At 41.6% G+C, this 19,783-nt stretch overlaps 1 protein-coding gene across 6 annotated transcripts in view; it reads left to right on the top strand.

Moving 5' to 3' along the window:
* Positions 1-19,783, top strand: part of SLC25A19 (solute carrier family 25 member 19) — a 306,920-nt gene that overhangs the window by 69,953 nt on the left and 217,184 nt on the right. For all 6 annotated transcript variants that reach the window (XM_086930769.1, XM_086930767.1, XM_086930766.1 and 3 more), the window contains one exon: positions 17,310-17,494. In XM_086930769.1, coding sequence (XP_086786895.1) covers positions 17,363-17,494 — 132 coding nt within the window. In that variant the 5' untranslated portion in view covers positions 17,310-17,362. The remainder of the gene's footprint in view (positions 1-17,309; positions 17,495-19,783) is intronic.

The following is a 19,783-nucleotide window of genomic DNA, read 5'->3' as shown; positions in this document are numbered from 1 at the left end:
GCTTTACTGCGAGCGCGTGCGCCTGTAATGGGGTAAAGACACCCAGGGACAGGAACAGCATGTCCACACGACCGGTTCGCACCTGTTTGTGCCTACCCGCTGGAGGAGACATTGTGTATACGGGAAAGGGTGAGGAGCGTGAGTGTGTTAAAAGAACGGAGGTATGAATGCACTGAAAGAGAAGTTACTAGTACGTATATTGGAGGTGGCGTCACAGACACCATGGTAAAATGGTACAAGGAACGTGTGTGTATGCATACATACGTTCCTCTACTGCCAACGCTCCCCCACTGCCAACGCCCCCCCACCCCGAAGCATCACATATAGGCCCATATAGCATGATGTGTGTGCGTGTCCAGGAAGGGGGCGAAGGGAAAGACACTCAAAGGATGAGGGACGTGGCATGGAGAGATGAAAATAGGGGAAGGAAATGGAGGGAGGGATGGAAGCAGGGAGTGAGAGCCAGAAGGATGGGAAGAAGTAAGGGCGGAGAGAATTGGCTTGGAGGAAAAAAGGGTGGAGAGAATAATTTATGAAGGGTGGACGGAAGAAAGGAAAGAGGGGAGTGAAAGAGAGAGAGACGGAAGCGAGTCATGTAATTTTAGGTTTGAGTAAATTGATGGGGGAAATGATGTAAAAACGAACAAAGATAGGAATATAAGAAGGAAAGAATAAAGAATAGGCAAATAAGAAAGAAAGCAAGCTTGACAGTCAGGGCTGTAGGGAAGTATGCTATATTTATAGCGCAAATGCAGCCGGGGGGGGGGGGGGGGGGGGTGGGGCGGGGCGGGGGGGGGGGCGGGCATTGTGGACTTTTCCTCCATCATGAAGCAGTAAAAAAAAGGCTGATATACATAAAACATACAGTCGAAGGAATCCGGGAACACAGGAGTGGGGGAAAGGGGAAGTGTAGAAGGGAGGACTGGGAAAGCAAGGGTGGAAGAAAGGAAATTACAGGGAATCCGGATACATAAAAAAACAAGATCTCTTTCCTCGGCTGAAAGAGACGCGCCGTGAGGCTGCGAAAGTGAAAGAAAACAAGCATGCGAAAACACGAGTGGTGCGTGCGCGCGCTACGGCAAAAGTGAAAGCGCAAGCTGGCGAGTGGTGTGCGAAGTGCTCGCACCATGAAGAGAGATGGCGCCTCTGCTCGTCATTGTGAGCGTAACCGCATGCTCTATGCCACCCGGTCAGACTTTTGAAAACCCACTCACTAAATGTCTCGCTAGACAGCGCATACGCTGGTGCAGGCGAAACCTAAAAAGCTCTGCGGCTTCAGAATCTCATAGCTTCAGTGACCCTAGCTTTAGGTGTGAATCTTAGCAGGGCAATTCAGATTTTCGTCCTTTTGAGGTTGATAAAATGATTATAACCCATTTCCTGTTCAATATTATTATTGTTGTGATACACAATTATTTGTGTGTGCACTTCTTCAACTATTTACTTAGCAGAAATAATTGGAATGGGATCATTTTCCAGTAGGATCCTCTCTATTTCGATCTAGACAGCCAAGATATTTTTTATATTTTACTCCTATTTTTTATATTTTACTCCTATTCAATTTGTCAGTTGTTCTTTGCAGGAGCAGCCATCAGTCACATTGTAAGCTGTTTTAGGTCACGGCTTGTAGACTGTGCGTTTCCCACTAGAGTGCATGTGTTTCCCAGATGCCTCCTAAATTTGCTTCTCATACCCTCTCCGTGGTTCTCTCCATCAGCCATGTGGTTCTCCCACGTGTTAAAGCAAACTTCTCATTCTAAATAAAGCACAGACAAACGCATTGGTAAGCAGTCAAGAAGCGGAGGCAAGATGGCGCCAGAGTGAGAGGACGCACCAGCATCGCTCCATGGGTCTGGTCTTTCCTTATCTTTCCTTATCTCGTTTTGATCTCCCCATGTGATTGCTATATGGGAAAGAGATAGATGGAGACATGCTGTACTAAACGCAGTGGAAATCATGAAGCTGAATTGAACCTAATTCAAACTGGAGGAAAAACGCGGTAAAGCTGGGCAGTGGAAATAAACTGAGAGCTTCAGGAGGAGAAAAAAAAAACCAAGAGCTGGAAATCCGGGAGGAGAAGAAAAGGAAGTGATTAGGATCGTTGGCTGCTTTTGACAAAAAGGAGAAGAGCAAGAGCTGAGCTGCAAGAAGGCCGCAAAAGTGGAGAGCAGAGAGCATGAGCAATATGTGACAATATCGATTTAGACACCCCTGCGACATTCTTTTCAAGCACATCCCTCTGAGCACACCCTTGAGCTGCGCATACCTTGGAATCGTGAGTATTGAATTAAGCTGCCACCAAGCGAATAACATTGGCTGTTTCCCCCTGCTTCCCCCTTTGCCAGGAGACTCGCACTCGTACGTATCTTTCCTGAACTGATTGGAAGTTAATCAGAAAAAAAAGCGCATGAAAAAGGGAAGAGAAGGGTGCCGGGCGATGCGCAAATCGAAATGAGGGACTGAGCGGGACTGACTCTAAATTAAGGATTCGGTGTCAGCGTCTAGTGATCTAAGAGCTTAAACACTAGTCTTTTTTCCTTGTTATTGCTATTGCTATTGCTTTTGTTAATCCACTGTTCACCTTGGTTCTTGCTTTTGTTCTTGCCTCCGGCTCTACGGTGCTTGCTGCGGCGCTCGCTCCTACACCAAATTACCCTCCTTCCCCTGCTCGACATCGGGTGTCATCTGCAGACTTGCAAGTCTCGCCTTTAAACCGCGTGTGCTGCGTGCTGCGTTGTCAGGGAGACACTGAAGCGCTAGCCGATAGCAGACAACCAACAACAGCTAATTGCCCCTGCAGGGGAGGAAAAATAAACTAAGGAGAGGGAATCAGGAAGGCAAAGGCAAAGAGAGGCAAAGGGAGGCGAAAACGATCAGGTGAAAGGATTAAATGATTAAATGAAAGAAGAGCAGCCACAGCAGCCACAGCAGCAGGAACCGGAGCGTAAGTGCTGCACAGCTACAGCTACAGTTACAGGAACGGTGGTGCAAGCAGTGGGGTCGAGTGGGGTCGGCGCACTGCTAGACTCAGATAGTACAGATATTTCTTCTAAACCTGTGATCAAAATTGAGCTGCGAATAATAATCTACATAACCAAGCAAACCTATAATACTATAGGGTCTCAAGCCCCAAGCCACCTCAAAACCCACAGTAGATCTTTTACATTGCCTAAAAAAAGAGCCTGGGCTGCTCTAAAAGCGCTAATAAATAAAAAACCAAATAAAGGAGGGGCGCCGGATCCCCTCGGAAAAACAAAAGGTCAAAATCAGCCACAAGGTCAGCTTCGAACTTCAGCACCTGAGCAAACGCAGATAAAGGATATGGCTGGAATAAATGGAACAGTGGCACAAAACTCATCGCTGCTTAATTTAGAAAGAGGGGAAAGAGGAGAGGTGGGAGCTTCAGCAATCCGAAATATGCAAGAGATACAGACACAGGTGCAAAATCTTGAAGACCCAGACAGAGTTAGAAAGTACAGAGAGTCCGGAAAACCTAGGGAACAGGGAAGAACTAAAAACCACACAGAGTATAAAAAGCCACATCCTGCAGGAAAACAAGGACACACAAAGACAGCCTGAAACCAGAGGATTTAAAGCCAAGGAGAATAATGTGGGGAAAGCTACACCTGAAGAGACTGACAAAAATAAAATTAAAAATAAAAGCAAAAACACTGAAAAGGACAAAGAAAAAGCGAAACAAAAACAGATGGAGAACGACCAAGAGAAAGACAAAGAGAAGGGAAACGATACAGCGGACAAAGCTAATTTGGAATTAATGGCTAAAAAGGCTCAAAGGCTGCAAACAATAAAAAACCTGAAAGCTGCCGCTAAAAATACTGGGCTCCCGACCTCCTCTCAGCCTCGGATATCCAACATCTTCATCCCGGTAGCCAAGGAAGGGCCAAGCGAGCCTACTGAAATTACAAAACAAAAAAGCAACCAAGCAGGCAGCGAGACCGGTACCAGTGGGGTCGACCCTAACACGTCTGTGGAGCTAATCACCGTGGAGGGGAAAAATATAGTTCAAAAACAAACTTCCACCTCATTACGCGCGCAAACATCTCCCCCTGAGCCAGTCCCACAGCTTGGTAATACGGCACCCTCCGAAACGGACTCGGATTCAGACATATATGAAACAAGCGAAACAAATGATGAACAAATATTTGAAGTAACAGCCTCTGAGATTCTAGACTCTAATGAATCCAGAAAACTTAATGAAACATGCCAAAGCTCGAACTCAAAGAAAAAATGGGAGAAAAAGAGGGCGAGAGATAAAAGGAGAAGAGCTAACTTAATCAATGATGAGACCACGGATCCTGGCAGTAACAATGAATATGCCATAACAAGACCTAAACTTATACGAAAAAGCCCGACTCCAAAGCTACCAGGAGCAACAGAGCATGTTCATGACCACACTTTAGCTGAGCCAGAAGGAAAAAGCCAGAAACAATCCGGAAATGGACATAGCTCAGCAACAACTGTAGAGCCATTGCTGAGCGAAGTGCTGAGCTCCATAAAAAAACTTCCATAAGGACATTAAAAAGGAAACCCAAAGGAATCACGTTGCCATTGAGAAGTTACAAGGGGCAATTAAAAAAGTCGGCAACATCTGTACCGAGATCTCGGATAGAATGGCCTCAGTGGAAGCACGCGCAGAAAATCTGAAAATGGATGTAATTAAGCTGCAAAAGCAGGAGAATGGGCACGATGGAGTCGTAAAGGACCTCATGATGAAAGTGGAAGATCATGAAAACAGATCAAGGAGAAACAATCTGAGGTTCCTTGGAATACCAGAAGGCTTTGAGGAGAACGACCCTAGGGGCTCTATGATTAATCTGTTGAAATCAGCCTTCCCGAAACTTGGTACCTGGGACATGGACAGAGAAATTCAGCGGGCCCATCGATTCCCTTTGGCGCTACCCAAACATTCACAAAAATCACGTCCATATCCCCGGGCAATGTTGGTTTACTTTGGGAATTTCCTTTTAAGAGAAGCCCTCTATGATCTGGCTAGGCCCACAAAGCAGAGGAAACATAAAGACTTTATGTTCTTCACCAGACCAGACTTTGCCCACGCAACTGCTGAGAGAAGGTGGAGAATGAGACAATTAATCACACCCTTTGAAAAAGTCGGAGCAACAGTCTACCTACAAAATCCAGCACGGCTAAAAATAATATAGAAGGGATCAACAAGAAGCTTCTCAAGTGAAATTCAAGCCGAAGCTTACCTAAGAGAAATCTCAGTAACTGAGAAAGGGAATTCAGGAATATAAATGCAAATCAGCAACTTGTCTATGAACACAAAAGCATGGGGAGCAATCAGAAGGGGGTGGGGAGGGGGGTGGGGGGAATAAATGCATCTGAAATTTGGTATGAATATCTGTGTTTAAATAATGGTTTGGGGCAAGTACCTGATTACATCACTGACCCCACCCACCCGATACGACCAAAGTATAAAGGGCCTGCCCGCAGGGCGCACTGAGGCGCACTCTGACTACACTGACGCCCACACCTGGGTACTCGGGGACCCAGCAAGCCTCATAGGATGGTAAGGGGGGAAGGGAGGGGGACTGAGGGAGGGGAACTGGTAGGGGGGGGGAGGAGCAAGAAGTGGGAGGGGTCAGGGGGGGATAAGAGAGGGCCAGGGAAGGGAAAGCGGGGGGAAAAAAATTAATCACATCAGGATATAGAAGAAACTAAAGACACCAGGTTAACAAAAACTGATTGGGGAAGAGCGAAAATGAAAAAGAAATGCCTATGCGGATAGTTTCGCTGAATGTTTGCGGACTAAATGATGGTAAAAAACGAAGAGCTATGAGGGAATATTTAAGAACATTGCACGCTGAGCTGATCTGCCTACAAGAAACACACATAGAGGCCTCTCAAAAGGGGCTCTTAGAACAGCTGGGATACCAATTAGTATCATATACGACGCAAGGAACAAGAACAAGAGGGGTAGCGATCTTAGCAAGGCATGGATGTGTGGTTGTAAATAGGCAAAAATCAGACCGCTATGGTAGATGGGTTTTGGTGGAGTGCCAGGTACAGAGCTTTAATTTCACACTATGCTCATTGTATGCTCCCACTGTAGACGACCCGGAAGCTATGGACTCTGTTAACTTAGAAATAGCCAACTTTGTCTCTGCCATTAATAGTCTGTGGAGACTTAAATGTGAATGGACTGAATGGCTTGTGGAAGAACGATCCGGGGAAATTTTCCGGTCGGAAGAAGAGAAGCCACAGAGCATTGATTCAATTGATGTGTGACAACGGTCTAGTAGATATATGGGAACTGCAAAATAACTTAGGGACCGGTAGTACATATTATTCTGCCCCTCATAAGGTCTTAGCAAGGCTAGACTATTTTCTGGTATCACCAGCAGTAGCATCCACCGCAAAGATTTGCATACTACCCCGGGTAATGTCCGACCATAACCCACTTATCTTAGATATAACAACCGCTGCCCAACAAAAGAAGATGACAAATTGGACTTTTGAGAGAGCCCTGTTACAGGATTCAGAATATACCGCCCTAATGAAAGAATGGATGAGAATTTTTTTGGTACTAAACAAAGGCTCTGCTCCCCCTGCAGTAGTATGGGATACCCTAAAAGCAGGTATAAGGGGGGAGACAATCAGATACTCAATTAGACGGAATAAGGCAGAGAGGGAGGAAGTAGAAACAAGAATAAGGGCAGTTGCTAGACTAGAACAGTAACTTAGTAGCGCAATTAGGGCGAATCAGGATATTGTTACTATAACATACGAGCTTGCCATGGCTAAGGCAGCGGTTGCGGAACTATTTGCGTCTAAAGCAGCAGGGAAGTATTTGGCATGGAGGAAGGATCAATATGAGTATAGTGAGCAGATAGGCCGCATGCTAGCTGTTCGAACAAGGCAGGCTGCTACTAAGGGGGATATTTCTGAGATCAGGTCCGAGAACGGAAGTGTTGCAACAACACCCAAGAGTATATGTGCTAGCTTTCGGGACTACTATCAGAAGCTATATGAAGCTGACTATATGGTACCTAGCGAGGATATAGAGAGTTATCTTGGGAGTGTCAGACTAGAGAAACTAACGACAGGGGGACATTGGAGATGGCATTTAATAAAATAGAAATACAAAGGGCAATTTATGACTTACCATCTGGTAAAGCAGTAGGCCCAGACTCTATACCCTTGGAGTTTTATAAAACATTTTTAGCCGAGATAGAAGAAGAACTATATGAGTTGGCTGTAAATATACAAGAGGGTGCAATACCCCCGGAGTCATGGGGAGAGGCAACTATGATAGTCTTTCTGAAAAAAGATATGCCCGCAACCAATCCTGGGTCTTATAGGCCGATAAGCCTAATGAACAGCGATGTGAAAATCTACTCAAAGATGCTGGCAAATAGGCTAGGAGCAGTAATTGGCAAGATCGTCTCTCCATGGCAGCACGAGTTTATCCCTGGGAGAGGAACAGCGGAACATGTCAGAAGAGTGTTTACGTTATTTGATGGCACGGCATCCTCACGAGACCCTATGGCGCTCATCCTTTTAGATGCTGAGAAGGCATTGATAGGGTCTCGTGGGGATTTCTCTGGGCTGCGTTGGAGAAGCTGAATCTGGGGGAGGGCTATGTGGGAGCTCTGAAAGCCTTATACCACAATCCAAGAATAAGGGTTAGAACCATGGGGGAGCTGAGTGGTATAATAGATATTGGACGAGGAACTAGGCAAGGGTGTCCCTGCTCCCCGCTAATCTTCGCTCTATGCATAGATACATTCATTAGGAGGATAGAGCAGAACAGAAACATCTTGCCCATAGCATTGAATAAGCATGAAACTAAAATACTAGGATATGCGGATGACTTGGCCATAACATCAAGCGAACCAATGTCAGCCCTAACAGAAATAGAACAGGAAGCGGCTGCATTTGGAAGACTGTCTGGGTACAAATTAAATGTAAATAAGACCCAAGTAGTAATAAATCAGAAAGTATCTTTAGTCGATCCAAGAGTGGTAGAGACAGCAGTATATCTGGGGGTTCGCATAAGCTCAGACCTTTCGAAAGTGGTATCGAAGAATTCAAGCCCCATTATAGATAAGGCCAAAATTGATTTTGACAAACTGAATAACCTACACCTAACAACAATTGGTCGCTGCAATGTTATCAAAATGGTGTTTATGCCAAAAGTGCTTTATTTATTTAGGACCATACCGCTAATCTTTAACAATAGCTGGTTCAGGGAGCTAGAAAAGGTAACAAACAGATTTATTTGGGCCAAGGGCAAAACACGCCGCAGCCAAAAATTTCTGTCACTCCCAAGAGAGAGAGGTGGGCTGGCGCTACCAGACTTTAAGGCATATTATTGGGCAACGGTCCTGCAATATACCAGAGGTATGCTGGGGGGGGGAGTGTTATAGACAGATGGAGAGGTAGAGATGGGGTCCCAGACATATATGAACTCGTAGCGAAAAACTCTAATCAATGGTTACTCACATATGAGGAGAGGAGCTATCACAAAAAAGTAAGGCTTAAGACCTTGGTGGCCGCAAGATCAGTCTGGACTGGGATAAGGAAAAAATTAAAACTAGGGAGAATGAATTATTATACCCCTCTGTATGGGAACCCATCATTGCCGGGGGTATTTCACGACCCAGTTATGAGGGGCTGGGATGCATTAGGGGTTAAAACTATCGGGGACCTTATAGGGGCAACCGGTCTGATCTCTTTTGAGCAGGCACAACGCTAATATAACCTAGGACGTAGAGACTTCTTTAAACTACAAGTGAGGTCAGTTCTGTTAAAGAAACAGGGAGGAGATATGAATTTTCAAAGAATCGAACTATTGGAATGTGTAAAGGATGAAGGGGAATCCTCCATCTCGCAATTATATGAAGAAATTTGTAAACATAAAAAGGATGATTGTGATAGAATGTACGAGAAGTGGAGAGTCAAACTAGGTCTTACAGGAAATGAGGCAGAGAAGTCATTAAAACTGTCAAATTCGGTCTTAAGAGTGGCAAATTTACAATCTCAATAATATAAGACTATGTTTGAACTTTATTACACTCCTCATAAAATAGCGCAGTGGGGGGGAAATAACGGGGGCATCTGTCCGAGATGTCAATCCACGCAAGCAGATACAATTCATATGTTTGCATCATGCCCCTCTCTGGACATATATAAAACATCTTTGGAACAATTTTTCTCCGATTCTCTGGGGATACATGTAACTTTGACAGATGAAGTTATGATTTTGGGTGTAGTGAGGGCGGGTGTAGATGTTCTTCACCATGAGTTTCTGTATTTAGCTATGACTCTCAGCAGACTATGCATAACCACGCTCTGGAAGGATCCTAACCCCCCAACATTACAGCAATGGATCTCTCGTGTACTGGCCATATATATATTAGAAATGGCCCTATATGAAAAAAGAGGGAGGGAAAAAAAAGAGGCCGGACGGAGGATATGGGCCCCAATAATTGAATGGAAAAGGAGGCTGGGAGAGATTTAAGATGAAATAGGGGGAAAGTCAGACGCAATTAAGAATATGTGATATTATTTAATGATGGCTTTCTATTGTGTCTGAGCTGAATTTTTCCCATTTTTTCTTTTTCTTTTTTTTTAACTTACTCTTCCCAATCTAAAGCTCTTTGCGTATTTGGAAAAAATGCTTTATTTGTTTTAAACTTGGCGATAATGCTTTTTGAATCGTAAGATTATTTTTTTGTTTCTGTTTCTCTGGCAATGTATTATGAATGTGTAACTCTGATGTTGATGGGAAAAAAATATTAATAAAAAAAAAAGGTAAGCAGTCAAGAAGCAAAGTTTATTTGCTTTAGCTCGAGCAAGGACAGCCAACGACCAACTGCACTGTTCTGCTGGGGGTTACAATACGCAGTCTTTTATACATTTCGAGCCACTTAAGAGACATTACACTGAAGACAGTTGTCAAACAATAAATTATTGTGGTCGGGCCATAATCAGGAGGCGCACCGAAACTGCCTGCAAGCACATGCCGAGAAAACCCACAAGCTAAAACCATCCTGCACCTGGTGTTTGTATGCCATCAACAGCACATACACCGTCTCAGTCTTTCCACAGACAAAAAGCAAAAGAGCAATGTAATAATAGGAACTGCAAAATGACGTACCACTTATAAAATGTATGAAAAGTTGTTCACAAAATATATCTACTTCCATTCTTCGCCCTTTGAACAATTGTTCAACATTAATATCAGAATCAATCAACATCTGTATTCATTCATTTCATTACCTCCTGTTCTCGCTGAATCATGAGACTCAAAGCATGAATGTTTCATGTGGTAGGGGTTCACAGCTTAATACAGGCTTGACAACAAACAGGGAGCATATTCATGCACAAGCAGACAACCAATATTGCAATGATGATAGTCAATATGACCTTCAGTAAAGACCAAATCCATATACCAAACAGGGAAGAAATGTCATCCCACAGTGTACATTGAGCAAAGTTATGATACATTTCAATCTTTGCAATAAGCATTCATCACTTGTATGGCAACGTTCTCATGATATTCTTTACTAAAATAAGAATACATCCAATACAGAACCTTCTCATTAACATTGTTTTGATCCATCCAGCTTGTTCACCTTTAGTACTCCTTCCAATCTGTTCCTTATTATTCACGATCACTAGGCCGTGAGAGGTCACCACTATTTTGTGGCTGTGTACTTGATAGACAGTCTACCTTTGTTGAGTTCAAAAGATGAACTTAGAATTTTATTTAGTGACTGATTGAAGGGAAGAAGATGCTGAATAAATTGGTCAGCCAACAGTTTTTTCTGGGGCAGAGATGGTACTGTAGTTTCTGCAGTGTCAAAAGTTCAGAAAGGGGTATCCCCCTGTCTGGTATATTGTCTGTGGGTGTAGACACTACTTAAAAAGTACAAGCCACCTCCAGAATATACCGAAATTTAGTAATAGGGGTTATTTTAATGTGATACATTTGGAGCTCCTTTTTAAAAAACATTTTTTTTATTGAGAGTTCATAATCAAGAAAAAAACATGACACAGTAGCAGCAGAGATGATATAGTACGAGTTAAAGTGCATGTGCATAAATACAAGAATATTTACGTTACATAATGCTAATAATATGAATGCAAATACAAAAGATGAGAATCGAAATCTAGGCCCTACTACAACTAGCTTCATTTATATACACAGACATGTTCAAATTTCAACAATTTGGATCTTACTCATAAAGTGTAATGTGCACAGTACTATCGTACTAGCAATCTAGGAGGCTAAAATTAAAGGGAGTTGTTAGGAATGGATATAAAAAGGAGATCAAACTAGGATTCAAACACGCTCCAGTATTTGTTGTACTTCTTGAGTGTCCCTGATCACAGTGCATATTTTCTATCCCTACCCAGAATTCGTAATAATTTTGTCTTCCATGCCTGTAGGGTTGGTGCTGGCTCTAATTTCCAGGACTGCAAAATAGGAGATTTAGCTATGAGGGAGGCTATAAATAAGGTTCCATCGTGGGGAGTGTGGCTCGGGGAGCAGCCCAGGACTGAAGTTAGCTCATCAAAAGCAATAGTGGATTTAATCATTGTTGAAAGATATTTTTCTATTTCTCTCCACAGTGGCTGTATTTTAGGGCACTCCCAGACAATATTCTTCCAAGTACCCTTTTCTTCACAACGGAAGCACTTATCAGCAACTTGGGGATAGATACTGTGGAGGAATGAGGGAGTTCTATAGATTAACCATTTATTATAAAATTGCACACGTTTTAAATTAGCACCTCGAAAAATGGTTTTATTAAATTTGTTAATCTTATCCCATGTCAGTTTGCTAATTTCAATGTCTTCCCTCTTTTTCCACTTTTTTATAATCTTATCAGAAGAATCGATTCCAATGTCATCTTTCAATAATTTCATCCACATACTAATCTTCTTTTGTGTTGGAATATTTAATGCTGCAGACAGATCTTTTTTTTAAAATAAGTTACCTATATCTAACTCCCTGAGATCCACATGGAGCAAAAAAATAGACCATTTCAATAATGTAAATGCATGGTGAATCTGTCTAGAGATTTCCTCCCAAGATTTCCATCTATTCCTAGTGATGAAGTCCTCAATTTTTTCAAAGCCGTTCTCCTTCGAAAGCCTTGTTTTGTTATTATCCAATCAGCGCCCCTCTCCAAAGCTTAAATTAGCTAATTTCGTTGTACTACTTATTTTAGACATACCATAAAATTTCAAGAGCTATGTTTTCTGTTTAAAGACCCACTGAAGGGACTTATAACGAACCTTTTTTAGATCCTTAGTAATTCTAACCGGATCAGTAATTTTAGATTCCAACAAAATCTTCTTCATAAAAAAATTGTCTGCCCTCATGATCGTCTAATAAAAAAAAAAAATGAAGTTATGGTGTGCAAAAGAAGCAAAGTAATATTCTCTAACGTTTGGGAGGGACAGCCCTCCTTGTGCAACTGGGAGATATAAAGTGCTGAGTGCAAGCCTAGAAATGTTTTTTGCCTAAAGAAAGGAGGAGATCAAATCATCTACCTTTTTAAAAAATTAAACCTGAATTGCGCAGGGGGCCGCACTAAAAAGGAAGTTAGAAAGAGGTAAAATAGACATACGTATTAAGGCTGCCGACCCATTATAGACAATGGTAGTAGATTCCAGCGATCTTAATGGGACCCAATCTTTTTAACAGGGGTATATAATTTAGCGAATACAGATCTTCCAACTTATCCGAGATAAATATTACCAGATATCTCTTTGGGCGTGTGTTATAGATCTGCCTAAATTCCGGCTATAAAGTGTCTACAGTGCAGTTTACTAAGATTATTTCCGTCTTGTTAACATTTATCTTATACCCCCTAGCTTTTGAAAGTCAGAGAAAATATTTAAAATTTTAACTTGACTTGAAGGTTTTGAATCTAAAAAAAGGGCAATATCATCAGCATATAGATTTATGTTTGTCATTCCAACTACCGGAACTGTGTCGGTCATTATGTTCCTAATTGCGATCGCCAATGGTTCGATAAATAATGCGAATAAAATTGGCGACAGAGGACATCCTTGGCGCGTGCCTCTGCTGACCGGACATGTCCCAATATTGACATTGATGATAATCTGTGCCCTGGAATTCAGATAAAGTTGTTTTAAAAGGGAGATAAAACAGTCGGAAAATCAAAACAGTGCAAAATAGCAAAAGGACAGTCCCAAGACACCAGATCGAAAGCTTTCTCCGCGTCTAAAAACAAGATTTGAGCTTTCACCTTATTCGTATTAAAATAATCCAGTGCCTCCAATAAAAATGTTGTATTTGTATGGAGGTGTCTGCCTGCTATAAAACCACACTGATCAGGGCCTATAAGGGACCCTACTATTTTATTCAACCGGTTCGCTAAAAGTTTCGTAAAAATGTTATAATCTGTATTTAAAAGACTTATGGGCCTATACGAATTTGCATTTTCCTTATCCTTTCCTTTTCTTAAAATGCTAACCACCACTGCTGAATGGAAAGAATCCGGGGGAGGTCCTCCTTGTAATAAATAATTAACCAGAAGTAAAAGTTCTTTACGAAGAGTACCTTCAAATTGTTTTAAAAATTCAGCCGGAAAACCATTGTCGCCATTGGCTTTACCTTTGGGGAGAGAACCTATAACCTCATCTAATTCTGACTTTGTAAAGTCCTCAATCAACGATTTCTTATCCCCATGGTCTAATTTGGGTATTTCGAGTGACTCTAGAAATTCCCCAATGGTTTCCGGTGAGGCCCCTTCTATAGCTTGATAGACTCTATTATAATGTTTTAAGAACAGGTCACCAATAGAGGCAGTGGTTTTAGCATTAATCTTAGTAACAGGGTCGGTTATTTGCTCTATCCTATTTCAGGCCTGCTTTTCTTTGGCTTGCCAGGCCAGTAGTTTCCCTGTGTATTCACTCTCCTCGTATATCTTTTGGGCATAAAGGTTGCTGTTAGAGTCACCTAAATCATAGTAAAAATCCTTCATCCTACCCTTTGCTTCAGATAGCCTTTGCCCTGAGAGTGCAGATCTTACCCTGTAATGTTCTTCAGTTGCCTGCGTAAGGTTTGATTGTAATTTAATTTTCTCCTCCCTTCTTTTCTTCTGCTTTTGTATTTCTTTAGACGTAATTATCCCCCGCATAGTGGCCTTAAATGCATTCCAGGTCGTATTTCATGGAGCTGTGCCTCTGTTCTATGTAAAAAACTGTTCAATCTCTTTCTCAATATCTGCACACCATTGTGAATCCAGGAGGTTCAGTTTATTAAAATACCACCTTCTTGGTGACTGATTCTTGTCTCCCCAATTTTACCTCCATAAAAAGTGCTGCATGATCTGAAAATGCGTTTGGTAGATGGACATATTTATGTGGCTCTAGTCCAAAAGATGTTAAAACAAATCTAACCTAGATGTAGAATTATATTTTGCTGAATAACATGAGTATTCACGCTTGGAAGAATTACAGAATCGCCAATGATCAATGACATCGAGATCTTATTTACAGCTTTGTATGGCAATAGCTACTTGGGGTTTATTCTGGCGCCGGTCTTTTTTGGAGGAGTCAACAAAGGGATTTTGTAAAAAGTTAAAATCTCCTCCCCATATTATTTTACCGGGAAGACCCGTTATAGCTGTTTTTAACTGTAGAATTGGGAGAGGGTCGTCTATGACTGGTGCATAGATTGTGGCGAAAATTATGTTTACATGATTTATTTTACCATGAGCAAGTGCCCATCTGCAACTTGGGTCTGTAAGTGTCCCTTCCAGGGAAAAACCTATATGACATCCTATTAGTACACATACTCCTCTCTGCGCTAACCCGGCTGCTGCAGAGATTGTATGACCAACCCAGCCCTTGAGAATTTTGTCTGATTCCTGTAATGATTTTCTTGTAGATAAATAACATCTGGGCTTAGATTTTTTAGCCAACATTCAATAGCATTTTTTTGCGAACATTATTCAAACCATGTACGTTAAGAGACCACCTTCAGCATACTATTTTGTCTTCAATGGTTAAAATGTTTAAGAAAAAGAATAAATCAATATCTAAATATGAGGTATATTCAAGAGGGATTTAAACCTCATCTTGTGCAAATAAGCAGAACAATAATTTAAATATCAGCAAACAGAGCAAAGGGAGCAAGAAAATGCAATTCTGAAAAACCACAGGCCCTTGTGTGCAGAAAATGCGGATTTGGGATGAGAAAACGGAACATAGAAAGAGTATAAAAACTAGTACAAATATGGAAATATTACTCGGGTGTCAATAAGCAATCCAGACGAACAACTAGTTAAAGTGTCAAGTGCAGAATATAAAACTATAATTTGATTAATTCAACGCTCTTATGACCAGAAAGTGCAGTTTAGGATGGAAAATTGCTCCAGACAAAATTCAACTCACCCTTTTGTGCAAAATATGCAAATTTCATAATCCTATTATAGAAAACAGGAATTGCGCTTCAATATTTAAGTATTTAAAGTGCAAATGCATAGAGGTTATACAAACCCTTAAAATTTCAAGGGTCGGAACTTGTGCAAAATAAGCAAATAAAGTGCAGTTAATCACGAGCTCAAACCTTTTAAACTTTTCTCCTTTAAAGCCCGCTACCATCATTTGAACGTTATTACAATCTAAATACATAAGAGCAGAATACACTGCTATAGTAACCTCTTGTGCTATCACCAAGAAATCTATTAGCATACAGCAATCTCCTACTGCAAAGTTATACTTATGGTTTTCCATGCCATAGCTGTGGCAGTAGTAGATCAGACAATTTCTTAAAATGCGAACTCTCATTTTTCCCACTGCAACACCCCCCTTTACCCCACTTCCCACCCCCCTAGAGTGGACGAAGACTCCCCGTGTCCCACTTCCGTCCTCCTCTGTTGCTTTTTCTTCTGTTTGGATGCCTTCTTTTTTGCATCCTTGTGTGCTTCCTGTCTCATCCCGAGAGCCGCCCTTTAACGGAAATTATTTAGAGAACCGGCGAATGACTGAGATTATGGAACAAGACCTTCGAGAAATGACTGGGCTTCTTGTAAATCTATAAAGATAAAGGCAGCAAAGGATTTGTAGGGTCGGCTTGATGTGGTCTAGTGGACTCCGGTGCAAGAGGAATATGGCATTGATGCTCTAGGTCCAGTGTAGCCTGCATAGAACGAAGGTAGAAGCCCCTAGGTATGTAGATGGTCCAGTATAGTTCGGAGAGCATAAGTGCAGTTTTTGCCTGGACCTGCTCATGGAAGCACTGGAAAGGAAATAAACACCTTAGTATCCTGAGTGTCAGGTAGCCTTAAATGTACATCTTTGTGTTTTTTGTATGTCCCAGAGTTCTGGTCTCCCTGAGGATGTTGTTTTGCCCCCAACATTGTGAAGATAAGGTCCTACTTGAAATAGGCTATAAGGTCAAAGATTTAGTTGCTGTCTTAACAATGGAGTGTATTTGTCATGTTACCCTTGAGTGACAAATGACAGTGAGGAATGCTTAATATCCCCAGATCAGACGAAACTCAGTACACCAGGATTACTCTTTTTAATATACATTTTTCTGGAGGACAATGGGTCGCGGCATCCGATAAGGGAAAGACTCAGATTAAAAAGCTAAATGGTGCCTTTTGAATGATTAGGAACGTCCTCATTGTACACACCACAATTAAGGCATGGTTTAGCTTCTGATCTCCCAAGCAGAAAAAATAAATAATTCGGGCTACAAAACAAAGAATAGATGTAGAAGCGCAGACAGTGGGGTTGGAAGGTTGACAAGGAGCAAAGTATTTGCCAGTGTATTAAGGAATATACGGTGCACAACAGGGCATGGTCGGCTCTTGGGGTTGCCAGCCTATAAATTAGGTATGTTGGGAAGCAAGTGATAGCACAAGGCAGAGACTGTCCCTCAGAGGTGCGATTAGTTATACACACACAATGAAAACCTTTTCCCACGATCTGTGTACACAACTTCTTTAAAGTTTACGGTTGTTCTTCAGTTTTTGATTTAATATTTTTCTCCATGAATCTTTTTGTTATATTTTGTATGTGCAATGTTTGTTCGGGGTTTGCAGTAAATACATTTGCCCTTCTCTGTATGCGTTCAGGTTCTTTCATAGTAGGTCACATAGGGATGCATTGCTATACTGGTACTGTAGCCCTGTACATGTTAATTTTTTAGAGCGGTTATTGCTGAGAATAAAATCTACCTGAAATAAAGAGACCTGCTAGTAGCCCAGCGAGTCTCACTTTTCTGAATACTCTACTGCTCTCTTCAGCCATGTCCCTTCTGATTCCTCCACCAGCTTCCTTGCAGTCTGATTGGTTAGGAGCACCTTGGGAATTCTAGAGTTCAGCAATGGTTGGATATGACCCAGGGCCAAAAGGTCAGGCCCGCTCTACGGTGAAGGTGGCTGCTGCTGGTTCTCTTTCTGGGTTTGTCACACGGGCTTTGATCAGCCCCCTAGATGTCATCAAGATTCGATTCCAGGTGAGTGGAGAGCGTGTTGCCCAGGGGATGAGTACGTCCTTTGTGAGTAGAATGTAGATGAGGACCTATGTGTTTCTGACCAAGAAACCCATTGTGGAAATTGCATACAAATGACGGGGCAGCAATGGCAAACTTGACTATGTCAGTATGGTATTTGTGTTATGTTAACCAAAAAGTAATAAACAAAATAAAAAAAATATATATGTGTATAGTATGTGTGTGTGTGTGTGTGTGTGTGTGTGCGTGCGTGTATGTATGTGTATATATGTGTATAGAGAGAGATACTTTTTTTAAACAAAGTATTACTGATATAACACAATAAAGCAAAGTAAGACTTTGAGATGTACAATATGTATCGATGCACATATATAGCTGGACGTTTAAACATTTACTGTCAGAAGTGGCAAAAATGAATAATCATTCATTATAAACAAAGTCGCTATTAGAAGTCGAAATGTACATGATCAGTTAAAGGTCCTGTGTGTGCAATGATTTGGCGTGTTCTAAGAAAATACATAACCGGCATGAGTGATGTCACTGACCATGTCATGAGTGATGTAATATGTGACGTCATCAGCAGTGCATTGCACGCGCAAGTTATAGTGAGTCCATCTAACTATAACGTGGGAATTTCAATGGTTTTATGCGAGTAAAACTTCCAGCTAACTATAACTTGTGTGAAACCTATGGTTTTTTCAGTGAATTTAATAGGTTTTTTAAATGCTAATTCCTAACTATAACTGGTGTGAAACCTATGGTTTTTTCAGTGAATTTCAAAGGTTTTTTAAATGCTAATTCCTAACAATAACTGGTGTGAAACCTATGGTTTTTTCAGTGAATTTAATAGGTTTTTTTAATGCTAATTCCTAACTATAAGTCTCACTTTATAAGTAAGACTGTTAGCGCTCTAGTTGTTCTTTAGAACAATCTGGTACATTCTGTCATTGGGCTACAGTTGGGCTACATCTGGCTGATATTTGGGCTACATTTGCTTTTTTTTTGTCTCTGGTGGCCATCTTTGGGCTACATTGGGCTACATTTGGGCTCTAACATATATATAGCCCAATGTAGCACAATATATATATTTTTCAAAGTTAATTTTCGTAAAAACCACTTGAGAATAGTAAAGGCACATTGGGCTACCAGTCCCTACTATTTTTCCCAATTTTTTTTGCTATGGAGCGCTCCCGGTGCGCGCCCAGGGGAGCGCCCCGAGAGCGTTTTTTCATAAAGCGCTCCGGGGAGCGTCCCGTAAGCGCCAATATCGCGAACGAAAACATGATCGTGACGTATCGCGTAGCTGCGTCCGCGTGATACGCGCGGCGTAAGCGCACCCGGAAGCACTCGAGCGAATACGATCACGCAACGTAAACATCCGACGCGCTTACGCGACGCGTCCCGGGGCGCGCAGCGTAAGCACGTCGGGTCATGTGACCTGAAAATAACACTTTTTATTGGTTCATAACAGTTTTGGTTTCAGAATGATGAAGCCCCTGGTCATGTGACCTGAAAATAACACTTTTCATTGGTTCAATAATTTTTTTTTTCAACTTTTTGAGAAACCCACCCATTTCTCTCACTATTGATTTGCACTTGGAGAGAGCAAGAGGTGTTTTGTGAATTATCTACTCATAATTTTCCTGATCTACAGCAATGGCTGCAAGGGAGTCATCCAGCAGTGATTCAGATGGTTTTTTGCAAGAGGATCCTCCTCACCAGAAAACAAAGAACCACTTCATCTAGAAATTTTATGACATCCCTGAAGGACAAAAAAAAGTTAATGCAAGTAAAGTAACTTGTAAAATATGTGGCAGTATTTTATCCAGAGGTAATCCTCAAAAAAATATAGCTTTAAAAATGCCAATTTAATTAGGCATGTCAGAAGAAAACACCCAAAAAATTATTCCAGGGAGGGTGTCAGGGAGCTGGCACGGAATTTACCAAGAGATGGCGGCAGCACCTCCACTGGTGGAGCAACACCTTCAAGAACAACACGTGCAAGAATGGTCCCTAACGTGCAGCCGGTCTTTGCAGGCATAAAATTTATATGCGTGGACTGTGACAAACTACTCTGTTATGGGGAGCAGAGCGTTGAACTCATTGCAATAAAGAGACAGGAACACCAATGCTCTCCCTGTCCCTAAATTTTCTCATTTTTTTGCTCCTGTTGAGCAGTTTTTGAATCCCTGTTTTTGTTTTTCCCCTGAAAAAAAATCCAGAAAAAATATAAAATCGTTTTAAAAAGTATAAAAAAAATATAAAACAACAAAAACAAAAAAAAAGTTCTTT

The sequence above is a fragment of the Lissotriton vulgaris genome, chromosome 7 (genome assembly GCF_964263255.1).
Source record: "Lissotriton vulgaris chromosome 7, aLisVul1.2, whole genome shotgun sequence".
In the NCBI taxonomy this organism is placed as follows: domain Eukaryota; kingdom Metazoa; phylum Chordata; class Amphibia; order Caudata; family Salamandridae; genus Lissotriton; species Lissotriton vulgaris.
Note: the sequence above shows the minus strand (reverse complement) of the source record. Positions and strands in the feature narration are given on the sequence as shown.